This window comes from Aotus nancymaae, unplaced genomic scaffold, assembly GCF_030222135.1.
Source record: "Aotus nancymaae isolate 86718 unplaced genomic scaffold, 86718_ANA_hifiasm-v0.15.2.pri h1tg000036l, whole genome shotgun sequence".
NCBI lineage: Eukaryota > Metazoa > Chordata > Mammalia > Primates > Aotidae > Aotus > Aotus nancymaae.
Genome location: NW_026988450.1, coordinates 91,600,993 through 91,619,297, shown reverse-complemented (window position 1 = coordinate 91,619,297; position 18,305 = coordinate 91,600,993). Strand labels below are relative to the sequence as shown.

The 18,305-nt window shown below is 54.8% G+C and overlaps 1 protein-coding gene and 1 long non-coding RNA gene across 4 annotated transcripts; both read left to right on the top strand.

Annotated features, from left to right (window-relative positions):
- Window positions 1–521: 521 nt before the first annotated feature.
- Window positions 522–3,166, top strand: LOC110568545 (uncharacterized). Its single transcript, XR_002478802.2, has 2 exons — window positions 522–2,549; window positions 2,835–3,166. It is a non-coding gene; the product is annotated as an uncharacterized LOC110568545 (long non-coding RNA).
- A 9,739-nt stretch (window positions 3,167–12,905) lies between these two features.
- On the top strand, window positions 12,906–17,611 carry GFUS (GDP-L-fucose synthase). 3 transcript variants are annotated; one of them, XM_012461219.2, is made up of 11 exons: window positions 12,906–12,981; window positions 13,722–13,878; window positions 14,218–14,332; window positions 15,390–15,518; window positions 15,608–15,681; window positions 15,851–15,984; window positions 16,078–16,142; window positions 16,489–16,555; window positions 16,703–16,782; window positions 16,995–17,094; window positions 17,262–17,611. In XM_012461219.2, exons 2-11 carry the CDS (start codon window positions 13,733–13,735, stop codon window positions 17,315–17,317), a joined length of 966 nt encoding a protein of 321 aa, XP_012316642.1. In that variant the 5' UTR covers window positions 12,906–12,981; window positions 13,722–13,732; the 3' UTR covers window positions 17,318–17,611. The 3 variants fall into 3 exon arrangements, with proteins under 3 accessions (XP_012316642.1, XP_012316641.1, XP_012316643.1); XM_012461218.2 differs by having other exon boundaries at window positions 12,906–13,027; XM_012461220.2 differs by lacking the exon at window positions 12,906–12,981 and having other exon boundaries at window positions 13,728–13,878; window positions 14,190–14,332.
- The last annotated feature ends 694 nt before the right edge of the window (window positions 17,612–18,305 follow it).

Sequence of the window (18,305 nt, the reverse complement as noted above, 5' to 3'; positions counted from 1 at the left end):
TCCGCAGGGAGAACACCCCAGGCTCGGGCCCGAGGGTGCTCGCTGGAGAGACGCTGCAGCCTCGCGGGGGCGGCCATGGCTGCGTCGGGGAGACCGGCTCGCCAAGGCGCGGCTGCTGACGCCCTTGCGGGGCGGGCCGCGGCCCGCGGACCCCGCCCGGCCCCTGAGCCAGCCGGGGCTGCGGCTAGAGCGCTGCCCGACCCCGACCGGAACGCGCCACTCACCCGGCGCGAGCGGGGAGAGGGCGGCGCGAGCCCGACCCCGCAGCCGCTAACGGGACCTCGCGGGCGCGGGCCCCGCAAACCCGCCGACAAAGCCCGCACCGCCGCCAGCCCGCCGCGGCCGGAAGTCGTCCGAGGCCCCACCTGGGCAACTTCCGGCGCCGCTCTAGAAGCGGCAGGGATTGGCTCCCCTCTCGGTAGTGCGGACATCCGGGCGGGGGCAGTGAAGACTCCGGGAAGGGCGCGGGGCGTCCGGGCGGCGCGGCCTCGCTCTGCGGGTGAGAAGAACGCGGGCTCCGAAGCTCCGGTGTGGCGGTCGCGGCGGGGCCCGGCTGCATCCCAGCGCTAGCCTCTTAGGAGGCGCGGACCTGGGGTACTTCACCGCCTTCTGCGCCCCAGAGATGTGGGGAGGCGGCGCGCTGTGGGGTTTTTTTGGTTTAAGACTGTCTTGCTCCGTCGCCCCGGCTGCGGTGCACGGCGCGATCTCGGCTCGCTGCCTTGACCTCCCTGGCTCGGGTGGTCCTCCGTCTCGGCCTCCGAAAGCGCCATCGGTCGGCTCGCTGATGCTTGGTAGACAGTACTCGTTGCTAGAATGAGTCACAGCCCGAAATAATTACATTATCCTGCCCGCCCCCCGCAAAAAAAATTACATTCGTATTTTGGGTTTTCTTTTCCCAATTTTCTGCTAGCACTGAGGAAACTTCTTTACCTAGATAGATGGGATTGGGAGGAATTTTGTTTTTAGCAATGACGCTCAATTTCTTTAGCTTCTTATGTATATGCAAAAAATACACAGCAGTTTATCACCAAGTGTACTCGATGACCTGTTAGTTGACCACTTGAATAGGTCCTTTTTAAATTTGGATGGAAGCAGGGCCTGGCGCGGCGGCTCACGCCTGTAATCCCAGCACTTTCGGAGGCTGAAGCAGGCGGATCACCTGAGGTCGGAGTTCGAGACCAGCTTGGCCAACATGGAGAAACCCTGACTCTACTGAAAAAAAAAAAAAAAAAAAAAAATTTAGCCGGGCGTCGTGGCACATGCCTGTAATCCCAGCTAATCGGGAGACTGAGGCAGGACAATCGCTTGAACTCGGGAGGCGGAGGTTTCCGTGACCCGAGATCGCGCCTTTGCACTCCAGCCTGGGCAACAGAGGGAGACTCTGTCTCAATAAATAAATAAATAAATAAATAAGGCCAGGCACAGTGGATCACACCTGTAATCCCAGCACTTTGGGAGGCCAAGGCGGGCGGATCATCTGAGATCGGGAGTTCGAGACCATCCTGACCAACATGGAGAAACCCCGTAGCTACTAAAAAAAAAAAAAAAAAAAAGTTAGCCACATGTGGTGGTGCATGCCTGTAATCCCAGCTACTCAGGAGGCTGAGGCAGGAGAATTGTTTGAACCTGAGAGGCAGAGGTTGTGGTGAGCCCAGATCGCGCTATTGCACTGCAGCCTGGGCAACAAGAGTGAAAGTTTGTCTCAAAAAAACAAAACAAAAATTTGATGGAAGGGAACAAAGAATTAGAAGTAACCTAAAGTGCAAAACTACAATAGGTCTTTCCCAGCCAATAAATTCACCTACTTTCTTAAAATCAACTGCAGAATTTTGAATTGTCCCTTTGGTAAGGAGGACAGCCCAGGTACGAGGGTGAACAAAGGAAGAGAAGCAACGTGGAAGAAGGAGCAATGGCCGGCCAAGGGGGACACGCTAGGTGTGCGCCCTCATCCAAGGGCCTTCTCTGAGAATTCCAGGGCAGAGTCCATGTGGAAGTCCTGCTGTGATTCTCCAGGGGCTTCCCAACTCTTGGAAAGGCTTTTGCGTTCCAGGGGTGTGTGTGAAAGCCCTGCATTGAGCAACCCCACCTTTCGTCCAGACCCAGAGACCTCAGCTGCTGCAACCCTATTGCCAGCTTACAATCACGGGGCCTGACTCTTAAGGCGAGAAGGGCTTGGGGCCTCTTCCCCACAGGGCTTACAGACCTTTCAGCCTCACTTTCCCTGGACCCAAAGAGCTTGAGAACACACCTGAGCAGGTTGTCACAGACCACATCTCCTGCCTTGTATGCCTGACGACTGCCACTTCAACCCCAACGACAGCTAACACGTGGATGCATCTTGGCACTTAACACTTTGAGTTTACTCGTTTGGTATTGATTGTCCCTGCCAGTAGGAAGAAAGCTCCATGAGGTCAGGGACCCCATCTTATTCCATGTCTAGCCCAGCGCCTGGCCCACGTGGGCCTCAGCAACTGAGGTGGATGCTGTGATGACAGGCCCAGGGAGATCCTTCCAGTGACAGGCTCGGTGTCCCACTTGCTGGGGATGTGGTAAGTGGTCTTCAGCCATTGGCTGCAACTCGCCAGGGTCACACCCTTCCCTGGGACAGCCCACATTGCAAAGTCTCAGCCATCTTGGTCCAACCGAGGACAGCCCTGAGGGCCACTTCTGTTGCAGAGCTCCCTGTCCTTGGTGGCATCACACCCCCCTCCTGCAGCTGTGTCTTCCCCCACAGGTCCAACACCACTCCACAATACATCTGCTACCCGCTTAGGAACCCCCTTCGGCCACAACAGCCTTGTCGGATGACTTCTAATGTTATCTCCATTTTACAGATGAGGAAACTGAGGAATAGAGAAGCCGAGTGTCTCACCTAACACATCAGCCCGGACGTGCTGGAGGAGGCCTCATATGTGGCCATCTGTCTCCAAAGCCCTTGACCTACAGCAAGTACAAAGCCAAAACCAGGGGGTGTGGCTGGAAGGCAGAGGCCCAAGGGGAGGCTGCCATGCAGGATGAGGCTGGCACTGTTGCCATAACCAGAGCTCAAGAAAAGAAATCTGTCCAAAGAAACTGCATTCAGCCAGAAAGAGATTTTGTAGGGGTTTGAGGGGACGGAGCCATTCTGAAGATGAGCAAAAATTCCAATAAAAGATCCCAAAACATAGTTTCAAGCTATCTGGTGTGTGGGGTTTAGGAAAACGCCATGGTGGTCTTGGTGCGGGAGCAAGCCCAAAACTGTCTGGAAAATGGCCCCGAGGAAGGGTGGAGCCACTATGTCTGGGCGGAGGGCAGGGGGCGGTGGGCCGTGAGCAGAGCTTTCCTGCTTTGGGCGGATGGGCGAATGGGGTCTGGGGACAAGTTGATAAGAATGGAGGACTGAAGACACTTGCGAGGGACAGTCTTTCTGAAATAACTGGGTGGGGCAGATTGTGTGGTCCTGGTCCCAGCCACGTGAGAAGCCCATGCAGGCTTCAGAGCAGGAGTGTGACAAAACCCAAATCACACTGGAAAGACACGTTGGCTGCGTGGTGACCGTAGCCATCAGCTGCAGCCCACCAGGGTCACACCCTTCCCTGACAGCCCACGTTGCAAAGTCCTGGATCTATTGGTCGGTCTTGTTTACACTGTTTCTGCTAGATGTGTTAAAATCATAAAGCTATCGGTTTTATGATATTTTCTGATACTTGTTCAATTTTTCTGTGAGCTTGTATCTTTGGATTTGAGCCTTTAGATTTTGAGGTCTAAACAGATGGCCATAGTGAGGCCTGGAAACAGTGTGGAGGGGTTGGGTCCTTCCGGCTTTGGATCCTTTTACAGCTGTACTTTGATCTTGGGCAATGCATCTAGTACATAATTAAGATTGCTTATTTCCTATGGTTTTTACTGAAAATTGGCTGGATATGGTGGTGTGCACCTGTAGTCTCAGCTACCACCCTGGCCAACATGATGAAAACCTGTCTCTACTAAAAATAAAAAAATAAAAAAAAAAAAAAGCCAGGGCTGGTGGCAGATGCCTGTAATCCCAGCTACTTGGGAGGCTGAGACAGGAGAATCACTTGAACCCAGGAGGCAGAGGTTACAGTGAGCCAAGATCGCACCACTGCACGCCAGCTTGGTGACAAAGCAAGACTCCATCTCAAAATAAATAAATAAAATAAATCTCCTTCAGTACATCTCCATCAGAGCACTCAGTGATAGACGTGTTAGCCCCACAAAAGAGTCAGCATGTCCTTTGTAGCTTTGAAGCCTGGCATTGATGTCTCTGTAGCTAAGAAAGTCCTAGCTGGCATCTTCTTCCAATAGACAGTGTTTTGTCTACGTTGACCGTGTGTCGTTTAGTGCAGCCACCTTCCTCAGTGGTCTTCGCTGGATGCTCTGGATGACTTACTGCAGCCTCTCCATCGGCACCTGCTGCTTCACCCTGCACGTTCATGTTACAGACACAGCATCCTTCCCTGAACTGCACATCACAGATAGAAATTCAGGATGAGGACGTTTTCTTCTACTTCTAGTTTGTTGAGTGTTTTTATCATGAAAGCGTGCTGGCTTTTGGACAGATGCCTTTTCTGCATCAGTTGACATGATTGTGAATGTTTTCCTTTATTCTACTAGTATGGTGTATTATACTGATAGTTTCTGTGTGTTGCACCACCTTGTACTCTGGGATAAATCCCACTTGGTCATTGTGTATTATCCATATGCTATTCAGCTCTGTTTCTTTCACTCTGTGATATGGCTCGGCTCTGTTTCCCCACCCAAATGTCATCTTGCATTGTACTCCCGTAATTCCCACGTGTTGTGGGAGGGACTCGGTGGGAGGTCATGTGCATTATGGGGGCGGTGTCCCCCATACTGTTCTCGAGGTAGCGAGTAAGTCTCACAGGAATTGGTGGGTTTATCAGGAGTTTCTGCTTTTGCATCCTTCCCCATTTTCTCTTGCTGCTGCCATATAAGAAGTACCTTTCACCTCCTGCCATGATTCTGAGGGCTTCCCAGCCGTGTGGAACTGTGAGTCCAATTAAACCTCTTTTTCTTCCCAGTCTTGAGTATGTCTTTATCAGCAGCATGAAAACCAATTAATAACACTCTGCAATTGTTTTTGTTTGTTTTTGAGACAGAGTCTCACTCTGTTGTCCAGGCTGGAGTGCAGTGGCATGATCTCCCCTCACTGCAACCTCTGTCTCCTGGGATCAAGCCATCCAGCCTCAGCTCCCCAGGTAGCTGGGACTACAGGCACACACCACCACACCTGGCTAATTTGTGTATTTTTTGTAGAGATGGGGGTCTTGCTATGTTGCCCAGGCTGGTCTCAAACTCCTGGGCTCAAGTGATCCTCCCACCTTGGCTTCCCAAAGTGCTGGGATTGTAGGCGTGAACCACTGCACTTGGCCTGTGACTGGCTTCTTTGACTTAATATAAGGTTTCAAGGTTCATCGATGACATAGCAGGTGTCAGGATTTCCCTCCTTTAAGGCTGAATATTCCACACGTGTAGATGCCGCATTTGGCTCATCTATTCATCCCTCCATAGACACTTGGGCTGCTGCTACCATCTGGCTCTTGTGCATAACGTTGCTATGAACATGGGGGTACAGGTATCTGTTGAGTCCCTGCTTCCACTCCTTTTGGAAATATACCGGGAAGGGGGATTGGTGGATCATATGGTGACGGAAGCCATGCCGTTTTACATCCCAACAGCAGTGCACAAATGTTTTTCCATATTCTTAACAACACTTTTATTTTCTTTTTTCTTTTTATTTTTTTTAAGAGTCTCACTCTGTTGTCCAGGCTGAAGTACAGCGGTGTGATCTTGGCTCACTGCAACCTCTGCCTCCCGGGTTCAAGCGATTCTCTTGCCTCAGCCTCCTGAGTATTGGGGATTACAGGCACCTGCCACTACACTTGGCTAATTTTTGTATTTTAGTAGAGATGGTGTTTCACCATGTTGGCCAGGCTGGTCTCCTGACCTCAAGTGATCTGCCCACCTCAGCCTCCCAAAGTGCTGGGATTACAAGGGTGAGCAACCGCACCCAGCCCTAACACTTATTTTCTATTTATTCATTTATTTATTTTCAAGATAGGGTCTCGCTCTGTTGCCCAGGCTGGAGTAGAGTGACATGATCTCGGCTCACTGCAACCTCTGCCTCCCAGGTTTAAGTGATTCCTGTGCCTCAGCCTCCCGAGTAGCTGGGATTACAGGCACCTGCCACTATGAATGGCTATTTTTTTGTATTTTAGTAGTTTTCAAATTAATTTTTATTAGTTTTTATTTTTGTATTTTAGTAATTTTTTATTTCACCAAGTTGCCCAGGCTGGTCTCAGACTCCAGACCTCAACTGATCCACCTGCCTTGGCCTCCCAAAGTGCTAGGATTACAGGCCTGAGCCACCACACCCAGCCATTTTCTCCCTTTTTATTAGTAACCATCTTAATGGGTATGAGGTATGTTTGGTTACAAAAAGAAATTTTAAAAGTCCTTGTGTATTTATCTGGTTTGCTGTGTACTCGATAACCCTTTGCGCTGTACTGCCTCACCCTTCAAAAAAGACACCACCATAAAATAGACTTTGGGAGTGTTAGGAAACAGATGCTCAGTGATGCAAAGAAAAATCAGCGCTGAGACAAAGGATCCCTCAGCAAGGCAATTTTACTTTCTGTAGAAAAGGTGCTCCTGTTAGCCATCTTGCCACAGGAGCACAATGAACAAAGGAAAGCTGACACATTCATCCCTTATGCATTTGGGGTCGTCCTTACTGCTGTGTCTGATCCCCATTGGTGGGAGCCAGACCTCACAATCTAAACTAAAACCTGATTGGCTGACAACTTAAAACCTTTCTAAACAGGTAAAAGCAATGGAGAACAAAAAGGAAAAGAGGAAGTCCAAATCAGGAAGGGACAGGAAGTTCCTTATGAAAGGTCTTAGAAAAGTAATAACATAATATCTTGGTTAAAGCACATGGACACAGAATGTACTTATTCCTTTATATCTAAGAGCTACATAGGATAGGGTAACAAAGAATTACTAGTAAAAATCAAGAAGGCTTTGAAAGTTAGTTTTTAAAAGAGACTATTATTGGCTGGGTGTGGTGGCTCACGCCTGTAATCCCAGCACTGTGGGAGGCCAAGGCGTGAGGATCACGAGATCAGGAGTTCAATACCAGACTGGCCAACATGGTGGAACCCAGTCTCTATGAAAAAATACAAAAATTAGCTGGGCATGGTGGCTCGTGCCTGTAATCCCAGCTACTTGGGAGGATGAGGTAGGAGAATTGCTTGGACCGGGACCTGGGAGGTGGAGGTTGCAGTGAGCCGAGATAGCTCCACTGCCTTCCAGCCTGGGCTGCAGAGTGAGACTCCATCTCAAAAAAAAAAAAAAAAAAAAAAAAGACTTATTTATAACATTTATTCTTCTTCTTTAACAAGAAAGGAAACTTTGAAGAGGAATCTACTTCCCACAGCCATGCTCATATCTAATGGCAAGACACACCCTCATAGACAACAAACACCAACTGCTATATATTTTTTTCTTTTGTTCCAGTAACGGCTATAAGCAATCAACTGTTATTTTTAAATTGGTTACTAAATTTAATCAGATTGTGCAATGCCAAGTCATGTTGAACAAACAAGATTTTTGTCTGTACTGATGAACTTCCAAAAATGAAAAGAAATTGAGATTAATGAGCATTTCATTGCTTGTACAGTTTTAAAACAGTACAGATTTTGACATAAGTAAAAAAGACTTCTTTTAATCTCAAATTTTATGCACTGATTCAAGAGATTTTTGAAGGCAAACCTACGGACATGGAGCTAAAATGATTGGTAAATTAAAAGGTGAACAGCCAGGATTTGGACTGAAGCAGCAGAAGTATTATTTATGTCATTTATGGCACAATTGGTGTTTTTTTTGGGGATGGAGTTTCGCTCTTGTAGTTTAGGCTGGAGTGCCATGGCGAGATCTCAGCTTGCTGGAACTTCCACCTCAGCCTCCCCAGTAGCTGGGATTACAGGTGCATGCCACCACGCCCAGCTAATTTTTGTATTTTTAGTGGAGACGGTGTTTCACCATGTTGGTCAGGCTGGTCTTGAACTCCTGACCACAGGTGATCCACCCACCTTGGCCTCCCAAAGGGCTGGGATTACAGGCGTGAGCCACTGTGCCGGGCTGATTAGGTTTTTTTGTTTGTTTTGAGACAGGGTCTCACTCTGTCATCCAGGCTAGAGTGCAGTGGTGCAATCATAGCTCACTGCAGCCTCAACCTCCTGGGCTCAAATGATCCTCCTATCTCAGCCTCCCAGGTAGCTGGGACCACCCACATGCACCACCACATCCAGCTAATTTTTTCTTTTTTGAAACAGAGTCCCACTCTGTCGCCCAGGCTGGAGCACAGTGGCACAATCCCGGCCCACTGAAACCTCTGCCTCCCAGGTTCAAGCAATCCTCATGCCTCAGCCTCCCAAGTAGCTGGGATTACAGGTGCCTCCCACCATGCCTGGCTAATTTTTTTTTTTTTTTTTTTTTTTTTGAAGCGGAGTTTCGCTCTTGTTACCCAGACTGGAGTGCAATGGCGCGATCTCGGCTCACAGCAACCTCTGCCTCCTGGGTTCAAGCAATTCTCCTGCCTCAGCCTCCCGAGTAGCTGGGATTACAGGCGTGCACCACCATGCCCAGCTAATTTTTGTATTTTTTGTAGAGACAGGGTTTCACCTTGTTGACCAGGATGGTCTCGATCTCTTGACCTCGTGATCCACCCGCCTTGGCCTCCCAAAGTGCTGGGATTATAGGCGTAAGCCACCGCGCCCGGCCCTAATTTTTGTATTTTTAGTAGAGACGGGGTTTCACCACGTTGACCAGGCTGGTCTGGAACTCCTGACCTCAGGTGATCTGCCACCTCAGCCTCTCAAAGTGCTGGGATTATAGATGTGAGCCACCACACCTGGCCTCTGGCTAATTTTTTATTTTTTCTAGAGATGGGGTCTCACTCTGTTGGCCAGGCTTGTCTCAAACTCCTGCCTCAAGGGATAAGCCTCACAAAGCACTGTGATTACAGGCATCAGTTACCTGCCTGACCCACTGTTTTAAAAGAGGGGTCCCCAACCCCCAGGCTGTGGACCGGAACCAGGCCATGTAGCAGGTGAGTGAGCATTTTGGCTTGAGCTCTGCCTCCTCTTGTATCAATGGTGGCACCAGATTCTCATCGGAGCACCAATCCCATTGTCAACTGTGCAGTCAAGGGATCAAGGTTGTGCGCTCCTTATGAGAATCTAATGCCTGAGGATCTGAGGCGGGACAGTTTCATCCTGAAACCACCCCCACCCCAATCCACAGAAAAATTGTCTTCCACGAAACTGGTCCCTGGTGCCAAAAAGGTTGGGGACTGCTGCCTTAAAACAATTCAGAATCACAAATGCTATTAATATCTTTTTTTTTGGTCTCTTTTTTTCTTTTTCTTGGTGTATTCTCTTTCTTCTTTTGCTATTAATATCTCTTGTCTTCTTTTTGTTAAGAGACAAGTTCTCACTCCGTCCGCAGGCTGAGTGCAGTGGCGCAATCACAGCTCACTACAGCCTCAAACTCCTGGGCTCAAGGGATCCTCCCGTCTTGGCCTTCCAAAGGTGCCGGGACTGTAGGCATGAGCCACTGTCTATTCTCATGCCTTAAGAAATATTTCTTAAGTTAGCCCAAATATTTCTTAAGTTAGCCCAAAGATGGCACATCTTGAAGAAATATGGACCCATTTTGACCTTGAACCCTTCCCTGCGTGGACGCAGGATAGGAATAGTGACTAAATGTTAATCAGATACAATGTAGCCAGGATTTGAGAATCTGAGAGAGAAGGGAAATAACATGAGATACCCAGATGAAGATCCAATTGTCTTTCATGGGAAACAAAGTTAATTTTGAATTTTCACTGCCACAACTCATGTTATTTTTTATTTTGAGATGGAGTCTTGCTCTGCCACCCAGGCTGGATTGCAGTGGCACAATCTCAGCTCACTGCAATCTCGGCCTCCCAGGTTCAAGTGATTCTCCTGCCTCAGCCTCCCAAGTAGCTGGGACTACAGGTGAGTACCACCATGCCCGGCTAATTTTTTTGTATTTGTAGTAGAGACGGGGTTTCACAGTGTTAGCCAGGATGGTCTTGATCTCCTGATCTCGTGATCTGCCTGCCTCGGCCTCCCAAAGTGCTGGGATTACAGGCGTGAGCCACCGCACCCGGCCCGTCGTCTCTAATGTTTTGCTGACTTACAGTCAGACAAGAGCCATCACTTTAAGGATGTTTTTTTTTTTTTTTTTTTTTTTTTTTTTTTTTTTTGAGACGGAGTTTCGCTCTTGATACCCAGGCTGGAGCGCAATGGCGCGATCTCGGCTCACCGCAATCTCCGCCTCCTGGGTTCAGGCAATTCTCCTGCCTCAGCCTCCTGAGTAGCTGGGATTACAGGCACGCGCCACCGTGCCCAGCTAATTTTTTGTATTAGTAGAGACGGGGTTTCACCATGTTGACCAGGATGGTCTCGATCTCTTGACCTCGTGATCCACCCGCCTCGGCCTCCCAAAGTGCTGGGATTACAGGCTTGAGCCACCGCGCCCGGCCTAAGGATGTTTTTAAACGTTATAATGAAACATCCTTTTATAGCAAGATGTTAAAGTGTAGGGGCGGAGCACATTTCCTGACCCTTGTCAGCTTGAGTGATTGCATTTATTTATTTATTTATTTAAGGTGGAGTCTCGCTGTCACCTAGGCTGGAGTGCAGTGGTGCAATCTCGGCTCACTGCAACCTCTGCCTCCCAGGTTCAAGCGATTCTCCTGCCTCAGCCTCCTGAGTTTTGGGGATTACGGGCACCTGCCACCATACGCGACTAGTTTTATATTTTTAGTAGAGATGGGTTTTCGCCATGTTGGCCAGGCTGTTCTCAAACTCCTGATCTCAAATGATCCACCCGCCTAGGTCTCCCAAAGTGTTGGGATTACAGGCGTGAGCCACTGTGCCCGGCCGTGAACCCTTTTAAATGCTTGCATTTCGATAGATGACCAGGGCCTCCAGAAGCCAGAGCTGGGCTGCCACCCCTCCCGCCCCCAGCAGCAGGACTGGGCTCTGACCAGCAGGGGTTAGGGTCCAGTCCTATAAGGTTCAGCCCCTCCCTGCTGGTGCAGAGACAAGAAAGTGTAGAAATAAAAGACAGACACAGAGATAGAGAAAAAAGAGTTTGGGCTTGGGGGTCCACTGCGAAGCAAAGCGCGGGGACCTGCGGTGGCACCAAGTGCCTGGACGCTCTGACTTTTATTGAGTACAAAGCAGTGGGCAGGGAAGGTCGGGTGATGTAGTGGTGGTCAGTGATAGCGTCAGGTAATCACGTGTCTTAAAGATAGAGGGGACCAGGACTTTCAAGTAGCCCAGGCGAGGAGAAAACCTAATGCGTCAGGGCTCTTTGCATATTTATCCGAAATACCAAGGACACTAAGACTGTTACTATCATTAATTCTTACCTTTTAAGAAAAAGAAACCAGGTGCGGAAGCAGGGCGTGAGAATAGACATGGAACGTGACCACCGAAGCACGGCATCACATAGAGACAGCTGAGCCCAGGAGGTCTGCGCGCCTCCTGGCAGCCGTCAGGCCTTGCAACAAGAGCGTGGAGAAGCGGAGTTTTCTCCTAACTTCCCAGGAAGGAGACGTCTCGGCCATGTTGGGCATCTCCTCCCCAGCGCTGGCGCTGCGCACAGCCGGGGCGCCCTCCAGCAGCCCTTATGCGGGCGTCACAGAGGGCTTAGGGCAGCTTGCCTTAGGGTCACTTTGTTCACAGTGTCACCTCAGTTCCATGCTTCATAAGCCGATAGTCATTAGTAAAATTAAAGGTTATATTGAGTATATATCTTTACGATAAGTAACTATAAGATTATACATGACTGTATAAAGGAATAACTACGTGCCTATATTTCTAATTCTTTTTTAAATCAATACATGGGAACAGGCTGAGGCTTCAGAGCCTTGCCCCGCACTTGTGGGGTTCCGCCACACACAGCGGCCTCGCAGGCAGCGGAGGGTAGGAGCAGCTGGCAGCTCGCAGCGCCACCGTGGCCACCCACGGAGACCCACTGTGAGCCGCCGCGATCGTCCTCGACTCGCCGTGACCCGCCGTGACCCATCGTGACCCGCCGTGACCTCTCGTGACCCGCTACTGCCCATCGTGACCCGCCGTGACCTCCCGTAACCCGCCGTGACCTGCCGTGACCCGCTACTGCCCATCGTGACCCGCCGTGACCCGCTACTGCCCATCGTGACTCGCCGTGACCTCCCGTGACCCGCCGTGACCCGCCGTGACCCGCTACTGCCCATCGTGACCCGCCATCGGGATCCGCGGTTGTTTGCTGCACGAGCCGTGGGCGCGAGCGACAGCGCACGTGCTCGGGACGACAAGTCGGGCTCCTCGACGCGTTCGGAATCCAAGAGGCTGGCCACGGGGTCTGCGGGTTCGGGGGCGGAACCCCGGGAGGGGAGCGGAGCAGAGGGAGACACCGCAGCGCGAGCCCGCCCGGCCCCAGCGCCCGCAGCCCCGCGCCCCGGCTATGCGGAGGGCGGCTCCCGAAGCGGTCGCGCTGCTCCGGGTCGGGCTAAGGCCGCGCCCGCGAGGCTCCTCCCGACGCCGTGGGCCGTCCGCGCGGCGCTGCCCTCCGGCCCTCGTCTCCCGCCCCCAGCAGGGGATCAGCCCAGCCAGGGCCCGACCCGCTGAGGAGGCCGCGGCCCCAGATCGCCCCCGGGGTCCCGCCAGCGCACGGAAGGCGGGAGAGACTGCGCTTCCCAGGCTGCTTTGCGGCCGCGAACTCCATGTCCCGGCAGCGCCCAGGACGCTGCGCGTCGCCGGGACTCCATTTCCCAGAGTGCCCCGCCCCACCCCCCGCCTCCCACCTGGCGCTGCGCAAACTCGGAGCGCACCCGGCCGGAAGCTGCTGTTGGGAAGTCGGAGGTGGGGCGGGACGCAGGTGAGGTGACACGGGGCATATCTGCGGTCTGGGCCCTGGATGCTCCGTGAGAGTCAGGGAACGCTGTGGGGGTCTGGGATCGAGGGGCGTGGGGTCGACCTGGGGCCGTGGTATGGGGTTCGGCCGCGGTGGGGTCTCCCGGCATGCAGGGGAGCCGCGCGATGCCTGCGCAGGGACCCCTCCCATAAGGGCTGGCCCTGGGGCCCTGCCGCGGAGCCCGAGTAGGTTTCTGGCTCCCAGGATAGGATCATGAGGGTGGCTGCGCCCGGAGGCCTGTCCTGCCCTGGAGGAATCTGGCTCCCCAGGGCTTTCCGGGACCAGCCTGCCTGTGGTGGGCATGGGCTGCACACAGGCGCCGCCTCTTGCCTGTCCCTAGCATGCGGACTTTGGCTGCGAGCCGTGTTAACGACCTGCGCCAGGGGCCGCAGCCCCAAAGTTGTCTGCCTCCCCTCTTGTCAGCCATAGGGGAGTATAATGTACCTTTTCTTGGTCCAGTGGGTTGGGACCAGCTGCTCTAGGCTGAGTGGTAGCTCAGGACCCCTGTGGCGCTGTAGCCTGAGGGCTCCCTGGGGAACAGGGCTGCGACGAGGGGGGTGCCTCGATCCAGCTGGGTCTTTCTGGTTGCCAGTGGACTACGTCCCCTCCCTGAGGGCTTCACTCTGTACCATTTGCCCCAGAAGAGTGGGGCTCCAAAGGATGGGAGCATGATGGCCTCAGCCTCCCATTATTTGACACTATAGGTGCAGCTGACATGGGTGAACCGCAGGGGTCCATGCGGATTCTAGTGACAGGGGGCTCTGGGCTGGTGGGCAAAGCCATCCAGAAGGTGGTAGCAGATGGCGCTGGCCTTCCTGGAGAGGAATGGGTGTTTGTCTCCTCCAAGGACGCCGATCTCACGTGAGAGAGCCCATCCCCAGATCAGCCCTTCCTCCCCATCCTACCCTGCACCCTAGAACTAAGCTCCAGGCTGGGCCTGTTCCTGAGTCTAGCAGTAGCTCTGTGTCTGGGTCCTCCCTGCCAGGTGGCTGGCCTGGCCTGGTGTACTTGGCTGTGTTCCTAGACAAACATCCTCCCATCTCTTCCCAGAAGCCTGCACCCTCACACCAGCCAGGCCCTGGGGCCACCCTCCTGTTTCGCTGTCCCTCCTGCCATAGTCCCACCCAGTCCCTGCACTTCGCACCCAACCCTGGGGTGCTGGTTCCCTCCAGAGCCTCCTGACAGCCTGGCTCCCTCCAGGGATGCAGCACAGACCCGCACCCTGTTTGAGAAGGTCCGACCCACGCACGTCATCCATCTTGCTGCAATGGTGGGGGGCCTGTTCCGGAATATCAAATACAATTTGGACTTCTGGGTAAGTGAGGGTGGCCCCAGCAATCGCTGGAAACCAGGATCCCAGGTTCTGGGAACTTCCTGGCGGGCTTCCCACTCTCACAGGCCCACATTCCCAGCCCAGGAAGTCCCTGAGGACCAGGGCTTGGCACAGCCTGGTGGGGGCAGCCCCTGAGGTGCTGAGGGGCATGCAGGTGGGCCTGGGGCACTTGGCCCAGTCGGAAAAGCTGTAGAGCTGACCAGCGGCATTGGGAAGCTGAAAGGAGCCAGCAGCGACCATAGGAATGGGAGCTGGTTCCTACCCCGTGAGTCCCCAGGGCCTCCAGAGCCTCTGGCTCCTAGGACTGTGCTGGCCCAGCTCCCCTGAGCTGGGCCCACCACACACTCTGGGGTACAGGGGCGCGAAATACGCTCTGTGCATCTCGTCCTGTGCCTGGGGAAAGGGGGGCGTGGTGTAAGGGCCCTGCCCCGGCTAGCTGTGCCCCGGAGGGTTGGCCCCACAGGTCTCTCTGGGCAGCAGCCTTGCCCTAGCTGACTTGTACGAGGCATGGGTCAGCAGAGGCTCAGACCAGATTCTGCCCAGCGGCCTGTCACCCCAGAGCCCTCCTTGTCTGTGTCTCAGCCTTCTCAACAGGATGCCTGGCCACCTCCTCTCCCTTCTCCCAAGACCAGTCCCCATGCTCCAGCCACACCTTGTCCATTTCATGCAAGGGAAGTGGGGCTTGGTGGGGGGAAGTAGACTGCCCTCTTCCCCGTGGAGTGGGAGACCCAGCCCAGCCCAGGGCCAGACTGGGCCCTCTGGGCTCCTTCCCAGCCTCCACTACCTGCCCTGACCTCTGCAGCCTCCTGGGTAGGGCCCAGCCCTGAGCTGGGGGTGTGATTCTCTTCTCACACCCGGAAGGCAGAGCCAGCCCCTCCTTCAGCCCTGTTGTGGGGTAGAGTAGTGGTGTCTGTGAGCCCGAGAGCCTCTCCTTGTCCCGAAGCAGTTAGGACAAGTAGGCTTGGGTCCTGCCACGTCTGAAAGGCCAAGGCTAGGATCTGACCTGGGAAGCCTGATCTGTCCCGCCTCACCCCTGCAGAGGAAAAACGTGCACATCAATGACAACGTCCTGCACTCGGCCTTCGAGGTGGGCGCCCGCAAGGTGGTGTCCTGCCTGTCCACTTGCATCTTCCCTGACAAGACTACCTACCCCATAGATGAGACCATGGTGAGGGGCGGGGCCTGGTTGTGGGTGGGGCCGGGGAGCCTGTGGGCGGGGCCTGGAAGTAGCGGCCTCTGCCTCTCCCGCCCCCGCAGATCCACAATGGGCCGCCCCACAGCAGCAATTTTGGGTACTCGTATGCCAAGAGGATGATCGACGTGCAGAACAGGTCCTCACACCCGTCCCCCTGAGGCCCAGCCAGGAGTGGGAGAGAGGACCCCGGGATGGGTGGGGCCAGCCGGGTCGGGTCTTCATGCCAGCCTCAGTAAGAGGCCAGCGGCAGCGTTGGGTGGGATCGCGGTCCCAGGACGAGGGCAGGAGACGCTGTGCCTCCGCAGGGCCTACTTCCAGCAGCACGGCTGCACGTTCACCGCTGTCATCCCCACCAACGTCTTCGGGCCCCATGACAACTTCAACATCGAGGATGGCCATGTGCTGCCTGGCCTCATCCACAAGGTGCACCTGGCCAAGAGTGAGTGCATCCACCCCGTCGGTGGTGCCCGGGCTCAGCTCGGGAGGAGGCGATCCAGTGCCTCTGACACCCGCTCCCTCCCCGAATCTGCAGGCAGCGGCTCGGCCCTGACGGTGTGGGGTACAGGGAAGCCGCGGAGGCAGTTCATATACTCACTGGTGCGTAAAGGAAGGCACAGCTCTCCCCAGAGAACCTGCCCCAGTGAGCCCTGGGCTTGCCCCTGCTGGTCTGCAGGGAGGCGGTGCAGGAGGGAGCCTGGGGCCAGGAGAGGGACGGGGCTGAGCTAGAGGAGCCGTCTCTGGTCCTCACGGAGGCCCCGTAGGCTCATGTTTCCAGAAGATACTGGTTTCACTCTGAGCTCGGAAGGAGAAAGGAGGGACCCCTGGTCCCCAGGCTGAGCCCCCACCGAACAAGAGCAGGAATGTGGACTCCCCGGCAGGAGCGTTTGGGAGAGGGGACCTGTGGCTATCTCCGTGGTCTCTGACCCTGCCTGTCTGGCTCTAGGACCTGGCCCAGCTCGTTATCTGGGTCCTGCGGGAGTACAATGAGGTGGAGCCCATCATCCTCTCAGGTGGGCACCACAGTCCCCAGCCCCCTTCCTCCATGATGGGACAGGATCCACGGCTGTCCTGGGAGGCTGGTTGAAGGGTGGGAGCAGGAATATTCATGGGCAGTTGAGCAGCAGCGACGGGAGGCCTGACCCAGTGGCTCCCTGCAGTGGGCGAGGAAGATGAGGTCTCCATCAAGGACGCAGCTGAGGCGGTGGCGGAGGCTATGGACTTCCATGGGGAGGTCACCGTATCCTCTGGCTCCAGCGCAGGGGGTTGGGTGGGCTCATCGGCCTCCCAGTATAGGGCCAACGTAGGTGGGACACTGGAGGGAGGACACTCACCCTGGCAGGAGGAGGGGCTCTGCTATGCTTCCCCTGGGAATGGCAGAGGTTCAAGGGCAAGCTGCAGGGGTTGGGAGTGGAGGTGCTCCTCTCGCTGTGGCCTTGACAAAGAGTCCAGTTTGATACAACCAAGTCGGATGGGCAGTTTAAGAAGACAGCCAGTAATATGAAGCTGAGGACCTACCTGCCCGACTTCCGGTTCACACCCTTCAAGCAGGGTGAGCCCCGCCCCACAACCCTCTACTTGGTGCCCCCCCACACCTGATGGCCTCCCCTACCCCCTCCCGCATGTTCCTTACCAGAGCAGGGGTGAGGCCTCTCCCCCACTTCCTCCCGTGAGCCTCTGGCCCTCCCTGCCCCTGGCCCTCACCTGCCCCCTCTGCAGCGGTCAGGGAGACCTGTGCATGGTTCACTGACAACTACAAGCAGGCCCGGAAGTGAAGCTGGAAGGCAGCAGCGGGCGCCTGCACACCATCAGCCGGCTGAGCCCCGGGGCCACTACCTGCCAACCGTGCCAGGAGCTGAGGGCATCACCCAGCGACCTGGGCCCATGTTCCATCCACTCTGCAGCCCCAGGCGTCTGTCCAGTGGGGCCTCCATTCATGACGGTCCTCAGGGAAACCAGGGCCTGGGCAGGCCCGGCCCTTTGCTCCCCACACAGGCCCCCAGCCCTGCGCGTGCCCACTCTGATCCTGCATCTCACTCCCTGGGAGCCAATAAAGTGCATTTTCACAGGCCTGGCCTTGGCAGCTCTGCTGAGCCGTCCCCCACAATCAGGCACTGGCCCCCAGCCTGGCCAGACCCGGACTCACTGTCCCCCTGCTTGCTGTTCAGCCCCTGAGAGCTGGCGACTCCCTGGGGTGGAAAGGCTGCAGAGGCTGGAGCTGGGAAGGCATGCATGTGGGCGGGCAGCAGGCAGGCAGCAATGATACTGGCATGGACCGTTAGCTGGACAAGGATGTGCAGGGCAGGGCCAGTCCCAGCCTATCCACATGAGGCCACCTGCAGGCCTGAGGAACCCGGGCTCACCCAGGCCTCCCTCATCAGCCTGAGAGCTCTGGGGGAACTGATCTAGTGGGCCAGCTGAGTGGGGCCCATGGATGGATCTGAGGGGAGGCTGATGACTGGGTGGCTCTGGCCTCTCATCTCTGTGGCTCTCAGGCTTGGGTGTGGGTCCTCACCTGCCCTCGTCCCATGGAGAGGAACAGGTGCCTGCTGGACAGGTCAGCTCCAGCCACTAGAGGTGGGCATCATTGCTCCCTGCCATTCTCAGAGGGGAGACATCAAAGTCCAGAGTGGTTCCTGGGCAAGTGCATCAGGCAGGCAGGGTGGCGCTGAGGTCCAGGCCCCGGCTTGCCTGCCACCCTCTTTCTCAGTGCCTCACACAGAGGGAGCCCCTAGGCCAGAGCCCTCTGGTTCCTGGCCCAAC

Coding starts and splice junctions, on each gene's coding strand:
- GFUS (XM_012461218.2), top strand. Junction 14,333..15,389: donor AATACAATTTGGACTTCTGG/GTAAGTGAGGGT, acceptor TCACCCCTGCAG/AGGAAAAACGTGCACATCAA. Junction 16,556..16,702: donor GGAGCCCATCATCCTCTCAG/GTGGGCACCACA, acceptor GGCTCCCTGCAG/TGGGCGAGGAAGATGAGGTC.